This window comes from Mustela putorius, unplaced genomic scaffold (genome assembly GCF_011764305.1).
Source record: "Mustela putorius furo isolate JIRA1106 unplaced genomic scaffold, ASM1176430v1.1 tig00000145_pilon_pilon_pilon, whole genome shotgun sequence".
NCBI lineage: Eukaryota > Metazoa > Chordata > Mammalia > Carnivora > Mustelidae > Mustela > Mustela putorius.
The window spans coordinates 36,183,909-36,205,044 of NW_025421294.1; the positions used below are offsets into that span (position 1 = coordinate 36,183,909).

The 21,136-nt window shown below is 35.7% G+C and overlaps 1 protein-coding gene across 4 annotated transcripts in view; it reads right to left on the reverse strand.

Annotated features, from left to right (window-relative positions):
* Window positions 1-219: 219 nt before the first annotated feature.
* The window catches only part of CPEB4 (cytoplasmic polyadenylation element binding protein 4), a 63,641-nt gene continuing 42,724 nt past the window's right edge, over window positions 220-21,136 (reverse strand). For 2 of the 4 annotated variants that reach the window (XM_004737582.3, XM_004737580.3), the window contains 7 exons: window positions 16,470-16,493; window positions 14,559-14,732; window positions 11,169-11,258; window positions 10,676-10,794; window positions 8,530-8,644; window positions 7,093-7,274; window positions 220-4,673 (listed from right to left, as the gene is read on the reverse strand). In XM_004737582.3, coding sequence (XP_004737639.1) covers window positions 4,446-4,673; window positions 7,093-7,274; window positions 8,530-8,644; window positions 10,676-10,794; window positions 11,169-11,258; window positions 14,559-14,732; window positions 16,470-16,493 — 932 coding nt within the window. In that variant the 3' untranslated portion in view covers window positions 220-4,445. The remainder of the gene's footprint in view (window positions 4,674-7,092; window positions 7,275-8,529; window positions 8,645-10,675; window positions 10,795-11,168; window positions 11,259-14,558; window positions 14,733-16,469; window positions 16,494-21,136) is intronic. The other 2 variants (XM_004737583.3, XM_004737581.3) reach the window with 1 other exon arrangement.

Below are 21,136 nucleotides of genomic sequence, written 5' to 3' on the forward strand. Positions count from 1 at the left end.
GAATAGTGCAGATCAAAGACAACAACCCACCAATACTTACAAACTTACGTAAACAATGCACACTTGCCACTAGTACTTAAATGACTGGACACCTTTTCATGTCAATTCGTTCTGCCTTGGCCCAAGAGTATACACCTAGTACTTTTTAAATGATACATTCCTAATCATGGAAGCATAATCTATTTATGTTCACAATAAAGAAGTATATTAAAAGAAAGCTGAGTTAAAAGTTTTATTCATTCAACATCTCACATTACAAATATTTAAAAATTATATGCATACTGGTATAAATAGTCATTTGCAAACTATTTAATAACATTAATTTTCCACTAGCACTTCAACAAATGAACTCTTTTAAAAAAGGAACTGTGTTATATAACTTAAGAGTAGAACATACAAAAATAGGAACTTAACGTGAAAATGACTTTAATAAAAAATGAATTACCCTTATTTAAAATGCTATAATAAATACTACAACCTCCCCATACACAGTAAAAACTATATGGAAATTCAGCCAAGTAGTACAATTAACTGACATACTTAAATAACTTTTCCTTCTGATAATATGAGCAATACACTGGGAAAAAAAACATTAGGGATTAGTAAAAACTAGACACCCACTTGCTAAAAGTTTCACTTCCAAAAAATATAACAAAAATCTGATGAAAATTATAAAAACTAATTATACTTTAAATTTTAAAAATATAAAAAATAAAACAGTTGAATACAATATTGTCCCAATTCTTACAATGCTATCAATCACAGTAGCTTTAAAATAAGATAATAAAATAAAGCAAATGACCAAAACCTCTTTTATTCCATTTTTAAAAATAATCTCAAATTTACATTAGTAGAAAGATTGATTTCTGATTCTTTTCTTTAGAAACACCAGCAAGAAAGAGGATTACTCTTAACAGTAGAAAATGACATTTTTAAATGTCTGCAATTAAAAACAAAGAATTACACTGCAAAGATCTTTCAAAAGTTTGAAATAAGTATTGCACATAACTTGAAGTTAACTTGCCACAATTCATCACATTCAAGTTTTAAATCACCTTTTAACAGAAGATTCAACTCTTCAAAACAAAAGGGGTGAATTATCAAGTCTTTCCAACAGCACTCTCATAAAATGCTAAATTCATTCACTGCAAGTTTTATTTTGCATTCTGCAGAGGTCTGTGTATGGAGAAGTATATATATTATACCAAAGCGTGGGGACCAGAAGGGGAAGGGAGAGGGTTCCTTTACATAGAAAATAATCAGAAACACTTTATTTTACATTGCAAAAATAACCATGTAATTACTCTGTAACTACATTGTAAGTACATGGCTGGTGCCATGCTAGTGCGCTAGAACTACATGCTTGGTAAATTGCAGTGATACTCTAAAGTCTGTAAACTAATTACATGTTAATTATGTTTTGAGTTACATGGTAACTCCCAACTACAATCCCATGTAATCTGAAGGACATGTAATCAATAAAGTTCAGAGTAATAGATAATAATTGTTTATGCCCTGTAAATTGAAGTGTAACCAAATAATCTGTAAACACGCTTGTCACACAATCACAAGTAAATATTAGTAGAATAACAATTTCTTACATTAGTCATGCATACTAACATTACACACCTGTCCCATGGCAGGCTATTTTTTTTTCTTTATATATAATTAAAAGAGCAGACATCTCTGAATCAAACACTTAACATCAATTTATTAATATTAAAAATGGCTAAACATTCACCAAGAATGTCTGCATTATGAATAATTTGAAAAACTTAGTAAGAAGCTGTAGACAATTTTGTTATTTTAAATTTCTACCCTATGCTTATGCATTTATTTTTTTTTTTTTTCTTTTTAGGAACTACAGTGTTATCTGTCATTTTCATGCGAATTTTTTTCATTAATTTGTGACTTTACATAAACTATTTCTTAAATTATAGGTACACCAATAGCTGGTGCTGGGGAAGGATGTTTAAGCAACATGCTTTCTCTTCTCTGCAGACTCTAAAATAGCATTGCCAGTGCACAACATTCATAATTTAAAATGTATGCAGAGCACTGAAATGTATAAAAAGCAGAATATAAGAAAATAAAATTTATTAAAATTATTTATATTAAAAAATGAAGTATATGAAGATCTCTCAGTAATAAAAGTACAAAAAGCTACTCTTTGCAATATGAAAAATTGAGGTATTGCATAAAGAGATATCCCGTCAGTGAAAAGTGTGCCTAAAAATGTTCACTGTTGGAAAAACAAGATATACAAAAGTAGTGCATAACAAATATACATTATGTGCATGACAAAATAAGTTAGCTACAAAAACACTGTACCGAAATTCAGCAGGTCATGTACAAAGGGAAAAATTATTATTCAAAGCTAGTTCTCAAACAGTGTTATTTCTTGTTAACTCATCACACCTGTTTACTGAGTAGGAACAGCACAATAGCACACCCCAAGCCACCTACAAGCATTTAAAAGAATAAAAAGAGGCAAATGAACATTTCAATTAGAATTATGTAGTTCAGGAGAAAAGAAAAAAAAGTCCCTGACCAGCTACACAAGAGCACCCTCCATTCGCATGACTGCTTTCAATATTTGCAGGGAATTCTTTAAAAGCAGCTCCCTATGTTTGACCATTAGACAGCATATGCCTCCATTTTGACCTTTGGAACTTAACAGGTATATACTTCATTAAAGCCTGTATTAAAAATAAAGGACTGCTTTTCCTAACGATAATCGGTAGGGGTCATCAGCCAGGTGGTTCCACCGTAGTGCTGGGGCAAGTCTTTGGTTTTGAAGGATCCAAGATGGTACTGTTAGGTAGCACAACTAGCAAGACTGACATTAGATTTTGATTTTTGTGTTTTTAACGTTTTGCACACTGGTAATAATCCTTTTAATGGTGGGTAGGGCATTTGATAAGAGAATGTCGATTAAAATAAAAGTTACTTCCATGACCAGGGCTTCAAGAGACTATTTTAAATTTACCCCTGAAGCATACTGCTCAACACATAATAAAGCCTTTCAAAGCTAGAATTTTATTTATAATAAAGCATGCATTACTTGATGAAGTTGGCACTTCAAACACTGACTATGTCCCATGCTAAGTTCTGAAACGGTAATGTTATTTTATTTTATAGGAAGAGTAAGATAAACATACGTACCTTTGCACAGATTTACACAGTTACTTAGTTCAACAGTGCAAAACACTTTGCAACTACTTAACTTTTTTTTAACTTTTTTTTTTTCATTTTCTATGTTACAACTAAATTACAGATACCCAAAGTAACTTTAAATCGAAAAGTAAGCCAATCAGCAGCCAATTTGTATATTGGTTTTCATTTTCCAGTTTTGGCTACAATTGTACTCTAACACAAAATCAAAAATGATATCCTTGAGGTATCTCTAGATCTGTTCTGTTTTGTCTCGTTTTTAACGTCAAAATGGAGAGCAAAGGCTGACACCTGATGAGTGTTAGTAAATTAGGATATAGAGTTCATATATAACATCAAAAATAAAATTTATACATTTGTTCTTCAGGAGAGGAAATGCTAGTTTTCCCACCAGTTGTCATTAATTCTAGCTTTGGTAGGTTTCCTGGGGCTGTGACCAGATAAAGAAGTTTAAAAATAAGTAAGTGCACTCCCCTCAGTAGTAAATTTACCCAATTTTTACATTCTAAAGTTTTTAAAATGGTTGAAAAGAAAATAAACCTAGCTCTGCCTACTTTACTATTTTTTTTTCTGATGCGGTAGTAACTCTGAGGCGTCATGAAATTCTATTCGGCCTCTAAACCCTTACAATTTGTTCTAATGCTGCTTCAATCTTGCTCATGCATTTGTGTTTGCTTTAACATGCTCTTTCCTGTTAATAATTGTTAACTTCCTCCACTGCTGTTAAATGAATAAAAAAGGGGGATGGAAAAAAGAGAGGAAAGGAAGGAAAGAAGGAAGGAAGGAAGGAAGGGAGGGAGGGAGGGAGGGGCAAAAGCACTTCTCTGGGGGAAAAACTGTCAGGACAGACTGATAGTGTTATTGGTGCATGGTTAATTTTAATAAAAGTATTCTTATATGTTATATTATTAACAATAATTTAATTAAAAACCCAAAATACTCTATTGTTTCATTTCTCTTTTAATATTTCTCTTTCTCCTCTAAGAAAATGTTACAGGAAGTTTGGATCCTCTTGGTCTCCAGCAAAACAAGAGAACAAAACTTCCATGCAACACGATGGCAATATGAAAAAGGAGTTCTTACATATTGTTTTCAGTGACACAAGAATCTACAAAACACCTATATTATAGGTCATTCTTTTCATTATACTATTGTTAAGTTACGGGCTGCTACAAAAGGACATGCCAGCATGAAGAGGTTGAGGAAGGGGTCAGAATTAACAGAAGAGTGCACTTATTCTGAGGCCTGAAAATGAGCACTGTAGTTACCCTTTAGTTCCAGCGGAATGAAATATGTCGCGGACGGTCACCGCCTTCCTTCACCAGGGGCTTGTGGAATTCCCTGCCAGCACGAGAATGAATAGCAGCCCAGCAATATTCACAGTAATACTGCAGACAGGTAACATTAGCACAGAAAAATGGAGCAAATTTTCCCCCACAACGGGCCCCCTGACATTCATCACACAGCTGATCATCCAAGACATATGGCTTAACTTCCACCTGCAATCAAAAAGAAAAGAAACAAGTTTACATTTTTTAGTGAATGGCCCAGGCAACTCTGACTATGGTGTGTACATTTCCATCTACTGTCCTAGTGAACATATGCCAGGGTGCTGCAAGACAAGAGTCAATAATTCTTTTATTGAAATTAAGATAATCCATCTTCTACGAACCTGGCAAGGCTTTCATGCCCATCATTTTACATTTCTGTCTAATTAAACAGCCACTTTTCAAAGGACAGTGGGATTCTACCAGAAATAAAAAAGAGAAGCCAACTGTTTAGAACATTATGAGATTAAACCCACATGTGATTATTTATAGACACAAACTGTCACTTTAACTAGTGGATCTGGATTTTTGTCATACGTGGAAATATAATTTAAACAAACCAACTAAGAGCTTCCCAGTTCCACAAAACAGCACTTCAATATTCACATCAGAGGGAAGATCTCCGGCTTCTGCGGCAGAAACTTCTAAGTTGTAATAAAGCCTGGGTCAGGGTTTCTATTTACAGTGTACATATCTTGGGTTATAATCACAAACTCAAAACTCTGAGAAAACAAGATGCAGCCATAGTATTCACAATCTAAAACCCTGCTCAGTTGTCAGTGAGAATGGTTGACTTTTATCTAAAAGTGAGAGGTGGATTTATAAAACTGGGTCTGTTCCAGTGTTCAGTAGGCCAACCTATCAATGGAGTCTCTCAAGCATTAAAAATAACCTGGCTATTAATTCACCAGTGAGAAAAGAGTTGGCTATTTTTAGTCTTGGAGAGGCTCATGGTTAAATTCCCTTATACCAGGTCATCACTACCTCTGGTGCCATCCAGCTCTTGTCAAGGAATCCTGACAAAGGTTAGCCGTGAACTAAAGAAGATGAGTGACATGAAGACAGGAAGAGCAGAGGAAACTAGAGCATCAGCCTTCTGGCCCCGAGGCCATTTTCTAACATGGAAGGAGTGGCAAGAACACTGGTCAAAGATCTGATCGCAGAGGAATACAAATGAAGTCTGCATTTCCAATAACTAACCTTACACTTCTGACACCTTTGTTGGGATGAAGCAGCGAGGCAGAAGACACTGCACATGTGGATGTAGATATTTTTTAGTGTGAACAAAAAACAAGTGGGCTTGTTTAATGTATTCTGCAACTTGTCTCGCCCTCTTCCTGTGTTTATAATAGAATCTAGACCTTTCTGTTTAAAGATTCACAATATACTATGATATCCACTATCATCTTATATTTTACACTGACACTGAAGTAGAATATACATGAAATGAAACATAAGCAATAAATGTAAACCACTATTGACTTGATAGTTTCTACATAATGAATTGAGAACAGCACAGTACAATCAATCAAAAAAGACTTTTTTGAGCACAATGCCTCAGAGTGTTGATATCAGTCAGTCCTAATGAAAGTGCCAGTCTCCCATGAAATAGGAAGCTGACACCAGAATATAAATCAATGTATTGCTTCTATCATCAAGAGGGTCTTTCTACGGGGAGGAAAAAAAAAAAAAGTCAGCTGAACTAAACATTATGCTTACTAATGTAGCTGATTCACATTCTGGTGTAAATTCCTATCTTACCACAAGCTAGTAACCATTTGCTGCTGGCACACTTTGAGTAGTTTTGGTATAGGATACAGTTCTATCTATCAGAACATAAACTGAGGACAGAGACTTCTTGTCCTAGGGGCTAAAACATTTGCTGAATGCATGAAACGCGAAGATAAGAAATAATCTATGAATGCAAAGAAATAAGATGAATACAGAGTTTCAAAAACAGTACCTTAGAAAACAGAGGAGGATACTATCTCTGAGGTTTTCTTCAGCTTTTTAATTCAGAAGCTTAACCAACAAAGAGGAATTTAAAGTGCTAAAAATAATGCTAATTACTACCTAATTTCAGGTGGTAGAATACACTACAAATAAAAAGATGATTTCTTCTATTTAAACTGTTATAATGAAATATTTCAAAGATATGCAGCCCTACAAGTGAATTCATTCAGTGATTTGTTACCTAGTGCACTGGAAAAATAGGGCTTATTGAGGTATTCATGATTTTTAAAAAAAAAAGTCAGGAGATCTCAAGGACATTGATGTTTGTACTTGATATAATGATATTTACTGAATGATTGACTAACCAAATAAATTAATGAATAGAGGTGCTAGTTTAGGAGATTAAATTGCCCCGAGTAAATTGATACAGTGTTGTGTTAGGCTACACAAAACACTAAGGGATAGAAAAAATTTGTAGGAATCCTTAGATGTATTACAAAGCACACACCTAATTGGTCATAGAGACATACTGTCAGCTGCTAATTTTACTGTCATATAAAATCCCCCCATTCCAATCTTGGTAATGACACACTGAGGGCCATTCCTAGAACTCCCCAAAATATAATCTAGGACTTACCCGTTTATCTATCTCTCCATGCTGCAGCTGAACAAAGCGGGCACTGATAGCAGCTATGTAACTCTGTTGATTAGAGAATGCGACTCGCCCAGCTCCTTTTGGGTATTTCAACTCAGGGTCGGTATCAATCCCAGCATAGCACACACCTCCATACAGACGATCCATTATCATGGCAAGCTCCACTAAATGAGATAGGAGCAAATAGGTTACTGAAATCAGGAAAATCCATCTAGTTCACCAAAGGTTTCATTTAAAGCAGTTCATCTGTATTCTGAACTCACGACCTTATAATAATTAATAAATCAATCATTAATCTTTTAAGTAAGGACAGGAACTCTACTGGATGTTTCACATATGTTCTTTTTTTTTTTTTATTAACATATGATGTATTATTTGTTTCCAGGGTATAGGTCTCTGATTCAACAGTCTTACACAACTCCCAGCGCTCCCCATAGCACATACCCTCCCCAGTGTCCATCACCCACCCACCCCATCCGTCCCACCATGCCCCTCCAGCAACCCTCACATATGTTCTCTTTTAATTTTCACAACAACCCTAGGAAGTAGGTAGTAATTTCCTGGGGAAATCGAGCCACAGATGGTTAAGTGATAGCGCTGGGCTTGGCACCCTGGTCTGTCTGCTTTATACCATGTTGCCACCATATATTTATGGTTAATAATATATTACTTAATATAAACAATCATGTGAACGCTAGAAAATGGATTTACAGACCTTGTCTGGAGGTCCTTCTAGTTGATTTCCTTCAAACCTTTGTTACCTTTCCCTAGAGTCTAGCTATTCACCAATTTTTTATGTTAAAACCTGAAATAATGAATGTATCATCTTCTCCAGAAATGTTACAATTTTAAACTGCATTCTTGTTCATTTTATGTTCTTTTTCTCACTTATACCAATAAGCCTCATTTTACTTTAAGTTTGGGATGAAATTTTACCTGTAAATACTACTCTAAAAAACACGATACACTGCTGCTAGAAAACCCTACTATATTCCAGAGCTCAGTAAAGAACTGGTAAGCAAATGAGGCCATGGGAAACAAACCCTAAAATTCTTGACATAAAATCTATTCTTGAAGGGTTTTTCCAGACGATGATGAGAGTGGTGCTCTCTAACACCACACAAAGCACTTGGCACCACTTTTTCCCACTTAATCCTCAGAACAACTCTATATGAAGCAGATACACTTACTACTCCATTTGACTGATGAGGAAATTGAAAATCAGAGGAAATAATTTGTCCAATATCACTCAACTTTTAACTGGGAGCAGAGCACATGAATTCAAACCCAGATACTTTGATTCTAGAACTCTCGCTCTTGGACATTAACTCAAATGCTTGTGGAGAATTTTTCTTAAAAACCTTTATAAGGTATTTCTTATGCTAAAAGGTGAAGAGGGTAGTTCTGTTTGTTTCTTACCAGCTCGTAATGGTCGAGGAACACCACCGACAAATATAGTTTTTCGTGGGTCAAGAGGCTGTGAACCATCCATCACGAAGTCACTGTCACTGAGATTCCAAGGCCGAATCTGTACCTAGAGAGCAGATAAACCTTAATGTCTCATTCTTAATGCAGACAGTTTATGAGGAAATAAGTTAAAAATTATTGTAGAGTATTTTATTCTAAGAGCAACAATAATCCACACCATTATAAATCAATAAAAATTAGAAGACTTACATATAGCATAGCCTAACCCTTCATCTCATTTTTTATTTTAAAGATTTTATTTATTTATTTGAGAGAGAGACAGTGATAGCATGAGTGAGGAGCAAGGAGAAGGTCAGAGGGAGAAGCAGACTCCCCATGGAGCTGGGAGCCCGATGTAGGACTCGATCCCAGGACTCTGGGACCATGACCTGAGCCGAAGGTAGTCGTCCAACCAACTGAGCCACCCAGGCGTCCCCCTTCATCTCATTTTTAAGAGCAAGTGATTTTTTTAAATGAACCATTTTTAAGTGAATGAAAGTTGAAAATTCAATTTTTATTATCTATTATAAGCTAAATCACTAATATGTCCTTAATTACTAGTAAGTTAATTAGCTGTTTCTCAAATTATTTGGGCTTCTATCCTACTCAATCCTCCAATATCCACATAATTTAAGTTATCACCGTATTTAATGCTGATCAGAATACAGTGCTAGGATTATGTGCCCAATCCTACAAGTGCAAACTACTCCTGATACTAATAAATCTGCTGCATTATTTCAAAAAGCATTTCAAAGTAAAAATTTTGATATCTACACTAAACTTATGATAAAACACTTCAATGTGTCCACTGCTTTAGTCAACCAAGAATCGTGTACCTTATTTTAATTGTTTGCATTTACTATTACAAATGCCCAAACCGAAGGCTACAGATGGGCTCGTAGTAGGATATTCTTAATATGCACAACAACAAAATCCTAAGCCAGAGGTCCCACACTCAAATACCTATGGCGACTGCAAGGGAACATAAACAGGTCAAATATAATTACCATCTAGGCCATGGGAACTCTGGGAAAAGCATTCCAGACTTAGACAATCCCAAGACACCAAGAGGAACTCCATTAATTATTGTGTGAGCTGAACCCACAGGCACCTCCATTCTGAACTGTACCCCATTACTAGATCTGGCTGAGTGATAATAAATTGTTGATTTGTCAGATTTGAAAAAACAGGCTGGTTGCTACTATTCCTAAAGACTAAATTTTATGATAAAGAAAAACATTTTTGGGGACGCCTGGGTGGCTCAGTTGGTTGGGCAGCTGCCTTCGGCTCAGGTCATGGTCCCAGCGTCCTGGGATCGAGTCCCGCATCCGGCTCCTTGCTCCGCAGGGAGCCTGCTTCTCCCTCTGCCTCTGCCTTCCACTCTGTCTGCCTGTGCTCGCTCTCTCTCTAACAAATAAATAAATAAAATCTTAAAAAAAAAAAAAAAAGAAAAACATTTTTGGGGCGCCTGGGTGGCTCAGTAGCCTTTGGCTCAGGTCATGATCCCAGGGTCCTGGGATCGAGCCCCGCACTGGGCTCACTGCTCAGCAGGGAGCCTGCTTCCTCCTCTCTCTCTCTGCCTGCCTCTCTGCCTACTTGTGATCTCTGTCAAATAAATAAAATCTTTAAAAAAAAAAAAAAAACTTTTTCAAGAATAAAAAAGAGTATGCCATGTACATTTCTGTATATGCATAATTCACTTTATTTTGGGAGAGTACCAAGTGCAAAAAGTTAAGGATAGTTATTGGGTAAGATCTTGATCAAAGAGAAGAAGAAGACGAAGAAGACAAACAAATATCTATTTGTGATTTGGGGGTTCTATTATTCAAGGAAATTCAGCTACTTTATCAAATGCGTTATCAAGTTAAATTTTTTAATGGTAAAGACTTACCAATATCTTAATTAACCAAAAAATTCAATGTAAGATAATGTGTGTAAATAACATAGAATGTCAATGTTAGGTTGACAACAATAGCAGTTTGTAAGTAGGTTACGAACATGTCAATTAAAAGATACATCAAGATGTCTGTGGGTTTTCAAACAAAGCAGAGATGACAGCAAAAAACAAAAAGCTATTTTCATGTTAGACAGCACTCACTGGCTTATCTTTGATAGTGGGACTTGACACACACAGGTAGAGTTTTCCATCTTCTTCAATACATGCATCAATCAGAGCCTGAACAGAGCTTTCATCTTGAAAGAGCAGGAATGCATAGCCTGATAAAAAGGAGAAAAAAAGGCTTATTTGTTCCCTAATTTTTTTTTTAATTCTTCAACAGAAAGGAAGTATATAAGCTGAAACTAAGGGAAAGAGTAAAAAAAGGTTAAGAAAACTTACATCTTCCTACCTGATGTAGGAATAATGTTGATAGGATCAACATTAAGTTCAGTTTGGTATCTTGGAACATCTTTTGAAGTCAAATTAAATTTGAACCAAAAGTATGTATTAGGTATAAATTTCAAGGGCACATTTGGGAAAATATAAGTTTAACAATGAAAAATCTTACAGCGACAGTAAACATTTATGAAAAGGCTAAACACTAAACAATATCAGGACACACTGTACATGTATATTGAATCATGAGGATTACCTTTAGGAGGAAAATAGGATTTGCTCTCTGCTTTATGAGGCCAATCCACAATCAAAGGGCCAAAGCGACGAAAACTAGCTGTGATCTCATCTAACGAACAACAAAGCAAAGCAAAAAAAATAAATAAATTTAAATATTTTTATAATCATTTTGGAAAGTAGTTTAGAAAAAACAGTTTCAAAACCACTATTTACAAGAGTAATATAAAGAACTCCTAAATCCCTTTCACCGAGATCCCTCAACTATTACTATTTTACACACTGGCCGGCCTTCCCCTTCTTCCTTCTTTCTTGCCCTTCTTTCTATCTCTATGCATGCATGAATCAACCTACCTATCTACCTATCATTTTTTTTTTCTTACATGACACTCTATAATCCAGAAATACAACCACTGGCACCTGCTCAAAGCAAGATCACTTCCTCATACACTATCATGTAACCCTCCCAATCAGGAAACCAGTATTCATACACTATTACCCCCCAATTCACAGACTCTATCCAAATTTCAAACTATCCCAACAGTATCTCTTTCTCCTTTCTCAATCAGAATCCTATCCAGAACACATGATACACTTAGATGTTCTGTCCCTAAGGTATCCGTATTCTTCGGTTTTGGAACAGCCTCTCATTTTTTCCTATCTTTTGTATCTTTGACAGTCCTAAAAGTATAGAGACCATTCATTCCGTAGGACAACTCCCAGCCTGTACCATTTCCTCATGACCGGATTCATGAGTAGACTATAGGAAAAATAAATTTCCGAAGAACTTCTGGAAGGAGTAGGTAAGCATGTATAGATAGGACCTGGGAGGAGGGAAGGACAGAGGAAAAGAAGAGATCGTAATGTGTTCAAGTCCCAAGATGGTAGAACTGTTTGTCTCTCCTCCAGATTGTGAAACAGTACAGTCTGCTCTGCTCTGCTGCCCATTTCTGTAATATCATCTGGCTCATGTAAGAGAGACTGGTAAATAGTGGAATGAAATCACCATAATCTGGAAGTTGTACTGGTTTGCAAATCACTGTTCCTGGGGAAGGTGAACTAGTGGGAGTAGAATTTTAACATTCATCAAGAAAAGAAAAAGCCCCTAGGCTTGTCTGATATGCAGGCAGCCATGCTCCTACTCTCCCAAAAGAAAATGAAAAATGAGCACAACAACCAGGGCTCCCACACTAGAGAGGCACAATCCCACCTGTGCAGGGCTCTCATCTCCTGGGAGTGTGCACTTCCTCACATGCTCCCAGGTCCAGGTTATATCTGCACTGCCTCCAAGCCTGTAAGCCAGCATTTCTGCTCTGTTGGTTTTGTGTATTTTCAGTATTCCTTAAGGCAGCCTCTAACCACACTGAGCCACTTGCTTAAATTGTCCAAGTCATTTCCAAGGTATTAATTCTTTTTGTTAATGCTTCCAGTACAAAGGTAATTGGGTTCTGAATTATTTGCTTCCTACCCTATTTCTCCAGAAACCTTATAATCTTTAGTGTATAATTCTTCAGAACACAACATTCTCCAGGAATACATCTTGCACATTATAGTAGAAAGATCTGTCTACTTAAATTGCTACTGACTTATCAATATGCTTGATGATTATCATTTTTCCCATTAATTTTGCTGTTTAAACCATCTTCTTTGCCAGACTAGTCATATTTACCTGTGCCTCTAAAAATTTTAGAAATTGCACATTTAAGATTGCTCAGTAATTTTCCAAAAAGATAGAGACTATCTGGGCCAGAGAAGGACTTTACTCCAGGCAAGGTCAGACAAAATTCAGTCTTTGCTCTCTTTTTGTGTGTAAGCATATAATTCATTCACTAAACACCATCTGTGCTAAAGATTTGACTTTCAAGGGTCAAAGACCCAAGAATCCATAGCACTAAGGAAAATGAGGATTCCAGGCAAAGAAAAGAATAGGCCGCACACAGGAGCTTATTAGAGAGGCCAATACTGTGATCACATGGTCAGCCCAGCATGAACACTTTGGAAAGCTAGATCTTCTGAGAACAGGATGAAGACTGATTCAGTCTAGCCTGAAATCCCAATACAACTTCCACCCAAGATAATTTTTCATAGATTAGACAAAAGAGAGCTGTGTTTAGTTCAATCTTTGATTTTTGAAACCTTTTTTTGAATTAGTCTTCCAAAAGATTGACCCTTTTAAGGAAAATGAAGTGACTCAATACATTTAATCTAAATTGGAGCTTATTAAACATTATTATTAGACCTTATAGATTTTTAGAGAAAACTATTCTATTCTCCGTAACATTAACTGGTTTATTGTCATTTCCATTTAGGAAACCAAGGCAGAAGAGATTAGGAAAACAACCATTACCACCAACAGTAAGGATATATGGTTCCTATACGGTCTGCTACTTGAATTTTAGTCTGAACTTGAACTGGGGTCACTTAGACCCACAGACGAAGAAAATATTGCTGAACAACTAATCCTCTAAATCTCTGGCTGGCTCCTAATGCAGGCCTCAGCTCAAATACTACTTCCTTAAAGAGGATATCCTTGGGACACCTGGGTGGCTCAGTTAGACATCCAACTCTTGGTATCAGCTCAGGTCCTGATTTCAGGGTAATGGCCTCAAGCCCCACGCTGGGCTCCATACTTGGCATGAAGCCTACTTTATCAAAAAAAAAAAAAAAAAGAGGCTTTCCTTAATCACCTTATCTGAGAAGATACCCTGAATCGTTATATTTGTTATATCACAAAATAGTGCAATATCACACTATTTTCTTTTCAATACTTACTCTCTGATATTTTCTTGCATGATTACATACTTTTTATCTGCCTTCCACTACTAGAATTGAAACTCTATGCACACAAATACTTTCTATCTTGGTTATACTGTAAACAAGCCTAAGAACAGTGTGTGACTTTTTAAAAGCCTGTAAATATTTGACAAGTGAAAACAAACTCAGAAAATGATAAAACTCTTAAGATTTCCTTTCTTGTGGTACAACTTAAGGGTTTATTTTTCCAAAGTTCATCTTTAAGATTTCAAAATTCAATTAACTACATTTCTGCAGCAGGTAGGAAACAAGAAAACATACTGAATGGGGCTAAGGCAGCACCCACAGACAAAACCACAGTAAGCACTACGTGTTTGGCCACAACAGGTCCCTTGAGACGGTTTCCCAAGGACAGTTACTCTTTTCATTTAGTCTAATCACTAGCTACAGCAGGTTCCCCAAATCCCAAAATCCTGCGCCCCATCGTAAACTAATCTTACCTGCCGGGATAGAAAGATAAGACAAGCTAACAATGCTATCAAAACTGGATACTTGGAGTCAGATCAGATTGTTATTTTAACAGCAACCACCATCTATGAGTTAGGACTGTGCGCCATAGTCCAGGCATTATGTAATTATTGGGTCTTTGTAAATATACCTTCATCGATGTCAGGAGGTAATCCGCCCACAAACACCTTTCGAGAATATCGTTCCACTCTTTCTCCATTCTGGTGAGTGAAGCAGTGAGGTGAACCCAGGCCACTATGAAGAGGTTGATCCCCACGGCCATCATCCAAGAATCCATCTTCCATTGGAAACAGTGAAGACTGACCTGGAATAGAAAGCAGAAAAAAAAAGCTAACAGCAAATGTTCCTTGCCACTGCTGAGCAGACACAAGAAACAAGGAAAACGGCAGATTCAATAAGACTGCTTTTATTTTTCTCACTGAATAACAAATCACTTAGATATGCTCTTGAATTCCCATCACTTTAAAGTCTCCGTGGAGTCAGAGAGAAAGTGCATGGTTAAATAGAAGGCTGCTCAACTATCCCCCTGGGATCCAGACACTTCAGTGAGGTGAAATGGAAGTATAGGAGGAGGGAGCATTCTCTGGAAAGCAGCTGGCAGGAGACTCCATTGCCTTGGCAGGGCCCCCTGGCCAAGGGGCAACCTAGACATGTACACTAAGCATTAAATTCGGCGATCAGATGTTAGATCACTTAATTTTTTTTAAAACACAAAATAATATAGTCTACCCAATTTACTCTAAGACTGTCCTTAAAATAAACAAGTCAATTTTTAAAGTGAGCACTCATCTTGGTCTACCTTAATGGAATATAATCAAAACCCATTTAATGCTGTTATCCAACTTCACAATCTAGTCTTACAGAATTTAAGATTTTTAGGCATGGCAAAGATATATTTTCTTTTAGTTGAGTAATTAACAGCTGCCACTGGTGCTATCTAATTCTAAAAATGAGACATTAAGTTTGCTGTCTGAAAATCCTATCATACAAAATATATAAGCGAAAAAGACCAGAGATGCCAATGTGGTTCATATTATTCCTGTATTTACCTGACAACAAAACATGAACTTTGGAAATCATAAGCAAAACACTGAGCTACAAATAACTAGAATTTCTCAAGCACTGTTTTGTCACTTTTCAGACGGCCAATTTAATTCTAGGTACTACATAAGGAGTTTGTTAATGGCTCCTATAGAAATAGAGCTTCAGTGCTCTTCCTTTACTGAAATACTCCAATATCCTTTGTTGCCACACTTGTTTTCCTTTCAACTTTCTGAACTAAACACAAATAATAACAATATATTTGTTATGAATTTACCCTACAAAACTACACTCAAGAGTTATAAAATGAAGATAAAAAATACCTACAAAATTAGAAGTTATTCCCGAAATAATATTTAAAAATCACTTGCATTTGAAAGTTAAGCTATTTGACTATCTAGCTGACTTGCCTGTAAAAAGGCAAAGCTATCACAGTTGGTAAAAATCAGGTTTATTCAGGAACCTCTAAGAAATGATTCTTTAAAATTCTCTAAAATTTCTAGAGCTTTCCCCCCCCCAGTGTTTGAAATTTATAGGAGTAGTCATTTGTTTAGCTAATCTCATTTTAAACCAAATGTATTATGCTGACTTAGTAGAAAAAAATAGACATAAGGTATTCAAGTATAATTGAGCTTCCAATATAATCAAGTATTTGAGACTAGTCACACCGTATTTTCCCTTTTAAAGATCCTTAATTTTTTTTTTTCTTCCAAGAAATTCCTTTCAGAAAGAAAAAGGTAAAATAAATCTTCAGATATAATTAAGCTGAGTTTGAGTTTATAATACAGGGACATTATCAATTCAAATTCAAATCCTACCATTCTGACTCCTTCAACTTAGAAAGTCTATAATCTTAACTATGACATATAAAGTATGTATGGATCAAAGCTACATTGCATTCCCCCCTCCCCTTCTTCCCCACAAGGGTAAGAAATTGAGCAATCTTGGGTCCTCTCCAAATACAACTGGTACATTCAAAAGTTAGAAACAGTAATGTTACCTCTCCTTCGCCCATATGTCCTTGCTGCATGTCAAATGAGAAAAAAAAAAAAAAACAACCTTTCAAACATTGTCAGAAGAATCAACTGTGATCTTTCATCTACCAGTTTTTGAAACTGAAAAAAAATAATTGACTATATTCCTCATTTCCTAGTAAATGTCTCAAAAACAAGGAATTTGGATGGTGAGAGGTCAATTTAACGCACTTTTTTTTTTTTTAAGTTCTTCGAGGACACTGTAAAGCTGTACTGAATTTTACTTGTGGTAAGAGAAGTAGTTGCCTGTAACTGTCACCCAGGATCCAGACTAGTATGATACTAAGGTAATATGTAATATGATCTAAACCAATTCCAATCATACCGATCTTAAATGCTCCCAGAATTCCCTGCCAACTAGCATTTCAGTAAATATTTCAATACTTAATTCATGACTCTTTCAACACTACAAGATAAACAGCAATTTTATACCATGGCTTTATGATTAATACCTAACAAAAGAAATCATAACAAATGAAATCTTTAGGCAATTTATCAATTTCCTTTTAGCCAGAGAAAGTTTCTTATTCCTTGCCAAATTTTCCACCACATCCCAAATGCTGAAAAGTAAAAGTTTGGCATTTTATTGCCAAGTAGGTTACAGCTAAGAAGAGAAGTATATAATGTACTTATATGTATTTCCCTCGATACTTGACAAGTGGCAGCACAAACTTGAAATCAAGAAACTTTTGAGAAAATGTCTTCCCCGAAACAAACTGGCACTTAAAAGCCCAGCTTGTCCAATTACCTCGACCCTATTCAATAAACATTGCTTAAATGCCTGATCTTGCTAGGGACTATGGATGAACAGTACAGGGCCCTGACTACATGGAACTAGCAACCTGAAACGCCAGACAGCCACATAAGCAAACAATGACAATGCAGCATACCTACTGCTATTGGTGTTAGGTACAACAAGAACAGAGGAGAAGAAACTGGCTCAGATAAAAGAATCAGAGAGGGGGGTGTGGCATTTGAGGAGAAGATCAGATGGCATTTAAGACTTTAAGGAAAAACCAGAGGAAAGGGCATTGCAGGCCTGGCAATGTAGCAAATTGGGGTGCTGTAATGTTCAGGGAAAGATGCCTAGAAAAGAAGCACATGGGACAAGTGAGGGCTTGGCCAGTGTGTTCTAACAGGAAGCTGGGATAGATTCCTGAGTTAGAAGGTGTAGCACCTTTAAGAAGTCATTATACAGATTGCTCAGGGTTTTAATTCTTAGCCCACTAGATAAATGCTCAATATGTGCAACTCAGTTACAACTGAATTTATAACTTAGAAATACCATACGGGTATTTTCCAAAATGAAATTGTCTCATACCAAAATACATTTCTCCCATTACTAGATACATTGGATTTCACCAAAGTACTTGAACAAATGGATTAAAACCACACAAAATTTCCTTCAGCTAGGATTTCACTTTGCTAGAGGTCTTAAATTTGGGGTTGGGGGGAGGTATTTTCTCAGTCAACCTGACATAGGCTAAAAAGACAAAGATATCATAAAAGCAGATGCTTAAGAACATTCTATTACTATGACTGCTTCAATGATAATGGAGTTTGGGAAAATTAATGATTTGAAAATCTTGGTTCTGTCAATCTTAAAAAGTTGATTGATGCTGCTTAGATTTCCAAGAAAAGAGATATTTGAAGAGAGCAGACTTCTAAAATCTACAAAATTAACATAAAATTCTCATAGCTTCCATTTATCAAAAAAAATATAGTTTCAGTAAGGGTAAGTGCTACAGATTAAAGGCAAAAATCAAATAAATCTCAAAATCTTTAAATGTGTACTTTCAATCTTTGATCTTGTACCACAAAATTAAGCTGGTTAATATAAAAGAATTCATGGTTAAATTCTGAAAACTACCTAGAAATGTTTTCCCACATTAAGAGAAAATAAGTTACAGGTGTACAATGCTTACAACATAAAAATTGCCGAATCAGAAAGGGAAATTAGGGGCGCTGGGATGGCTCAGTGGGTTAAAGCCTCTGCCTTTGGCTCAGGTTATGATCCCAGAGTCCTGGGATTGAGCCCCACATCAGCTCTCTGCTCAGCAGGGAGCCTGCTTCCATTCCTCTCTCTCTGCCTACTTGTGATCTCTGCCTGTCAAATAAATAAATAAAATCTTTAAAAAAAAAAAAAACAGTAATATTCTGGAACACAGAAAAGAGTGTTTAATTTTTTTACTTCTACTTATTATAATGCTGTTAATAATTATATATTATTTTTAACATAGATTTTGACATGACATGCATACAGAAAAGTACACAAACCATAAGTATAGAATTCAATGAATTTCCGATAACATGAAGCTGCCTATGTAACCAGAACCCAGACAGTAACAAAATGGTAAATGGTGCCCCTTCATCCTACCCGTGAAAAATGTACTAACCACCTTTTTCCCAACTGTTTCAAATTATATTTGGCTTAAGATTATTATGATGCCGTACCTGTAACACAGATCTTTACCACTTTACTGAGGAAAATGTCAGACAGATTTCCAATCTCATGATTATCAACTGTCTCATTATTATTTGATAGTTCTCAAACATCCAAAGAAGTAGAAAGTTAAAAAAATAATTCCCTTTAAATATGTTTTAAGAAATCACATTTTGGAAAACTTCTAGCTAAGTTGCTGAAATAAACCCTGCCCATATTTTCCCTTTAATTACCAAAGAGTATACTGTTAAAAACATTTCCAAAAAATGCATGCTGTTATTAAATACAAATCTTCTAGTACCCATAGGGTTTTAAACAACTACTATTTATACCTTTATCTATTTTTATTTTTATTTCTTGGTTTTTACTTATAAGTCCTGAATAACTTCATGATTAGTACTAGTATGATTCAAGAAGGTTCTAAATGGGCTAGAAACATTCTAGCTATAAATTTTATAATTTCTGGATGCATGTTGTTATTAGATCTATTGAAAAGCACTTTATTTCCAAAATATCTTTAAAGGATTGCTTACAAATGCCCTATATTCATCATTAAATTCCCTCAAGCAAAACATTTTACTACTCTGGGACACTAGATTTGCAAAGAAGGTACAGAAAGACTTTAGCATGCAGCCATTTTCAGACTGGCACATAGTCATGTGCTGATATCTAAAGCTCTCTAAGACGTAGTTTCCGTGAGTACTGTACTTCCGTGTGTACTGCACGATTCTTATTGTGTACGTGTAAAAATAAAGAAAACATAAGCAGGTATGTGGAAATATGATGAAATCTTTTTTCTAAAAACAACCACAAGAACCTTAGAGAGAAAAACTGGCACGGGGAAGGAAAGAAGGATTTCACTTCTTGATTTATCCCTTTCTGTACTATTTACATTTATTAACTATGTTACTATGCTTGTGGACATACCCCTTTTTTGTTTTCTTCTTGGTACTTATGTTAAAAACAAATTCTATATTAAAGAAAAACATCCTTTCCTCCATGAGAAGACCTAAACATTTTTATAAAGAAGATGAAGGATAAAATATTACTAGATTTTAGTAGGCAATGAAAGACTGCTCATACTCAGGCTAATCTGGCCCACCTTCTACCTCTACCATCTCCCTCTCATTGCCCCCAAGGTGAGAAACAGATAGCAATTCTATTTAGAAAAAACAGGCGTAGAGGACTCAGATTCAAAGATGTTATATAACTGATTTTTTTAGTAGGACTGAAAAAAAAAAGTATGTAGGGAAATTAGTTAAGTTAGTAAATCATTTAAAAAAGATAAAAGTCGGGGTGCCTGGGTGGCTCAGTGGGTTAAGCCGCTGCCTTCGGTTCAGGTCATGATCTCAGGGTCCTAGGGTCGAGTCCCGCATCGGGCTCTCTGCTCAGCAGGGAGCTGTTTCCCTCTCTCTCTCTGCCTGCCTCTCCATCTACTTGTGATTTCTCTCTGTCAAATAAATACATAAAATCTTTAAAAAAAAAAAAAGATAAAAGTCAAAGGCTTGAAGCTAAAAGGAATTAATCTGTTAACAAAAGAATAAAGTTGATAGAACCAAAAAGCAGACAATCATCATAAAGACCAGGGCATACAATCCAACAAAGATGCAAAGAATTATTTTAAATGATCTTATAAATCAACCCCTAATGTAATGGACTGACTCCCTGTCACAAAATTATTTTAAATATATGCCTAGTAGTTGGAATTTCACATGTCACATTGGCTTGTGTTTATACTAACTTATTCGTACAATAGTCAAAGAATGCTGATACGATACAATAAAGAAGAGACAAAGATATTATTTGTAAAGAGCTATTTTAGAAAAGGGTAGAGAATGGCACTCTAGTTTCTCTACATCCCTAACCCTCAGTTTTCTACAAAAATGGAGAGCTGAAGAGTGAATAACAAAAGATACCCTATATACACATGATGACCACACAGTCATGATCTTCAGTAAGTAGTAATTTCTTCCTTTCTGCAAAAATAAACCGTGTCTATATTCTGAGGTTGTCTTCAATAATTACTCTAAGCTTTTCATTACTATTCTAAGGCTAACAACTGCAGAGCACTTTAGAATTTACAATATATTTTTTCACCAAGGCATCTTTCAACATTCTTCTTATTGTAGCAACTAGAACCACATTATATACATTTTCAGTAAGTAACTATAATCTACATTTCTTGTGGGT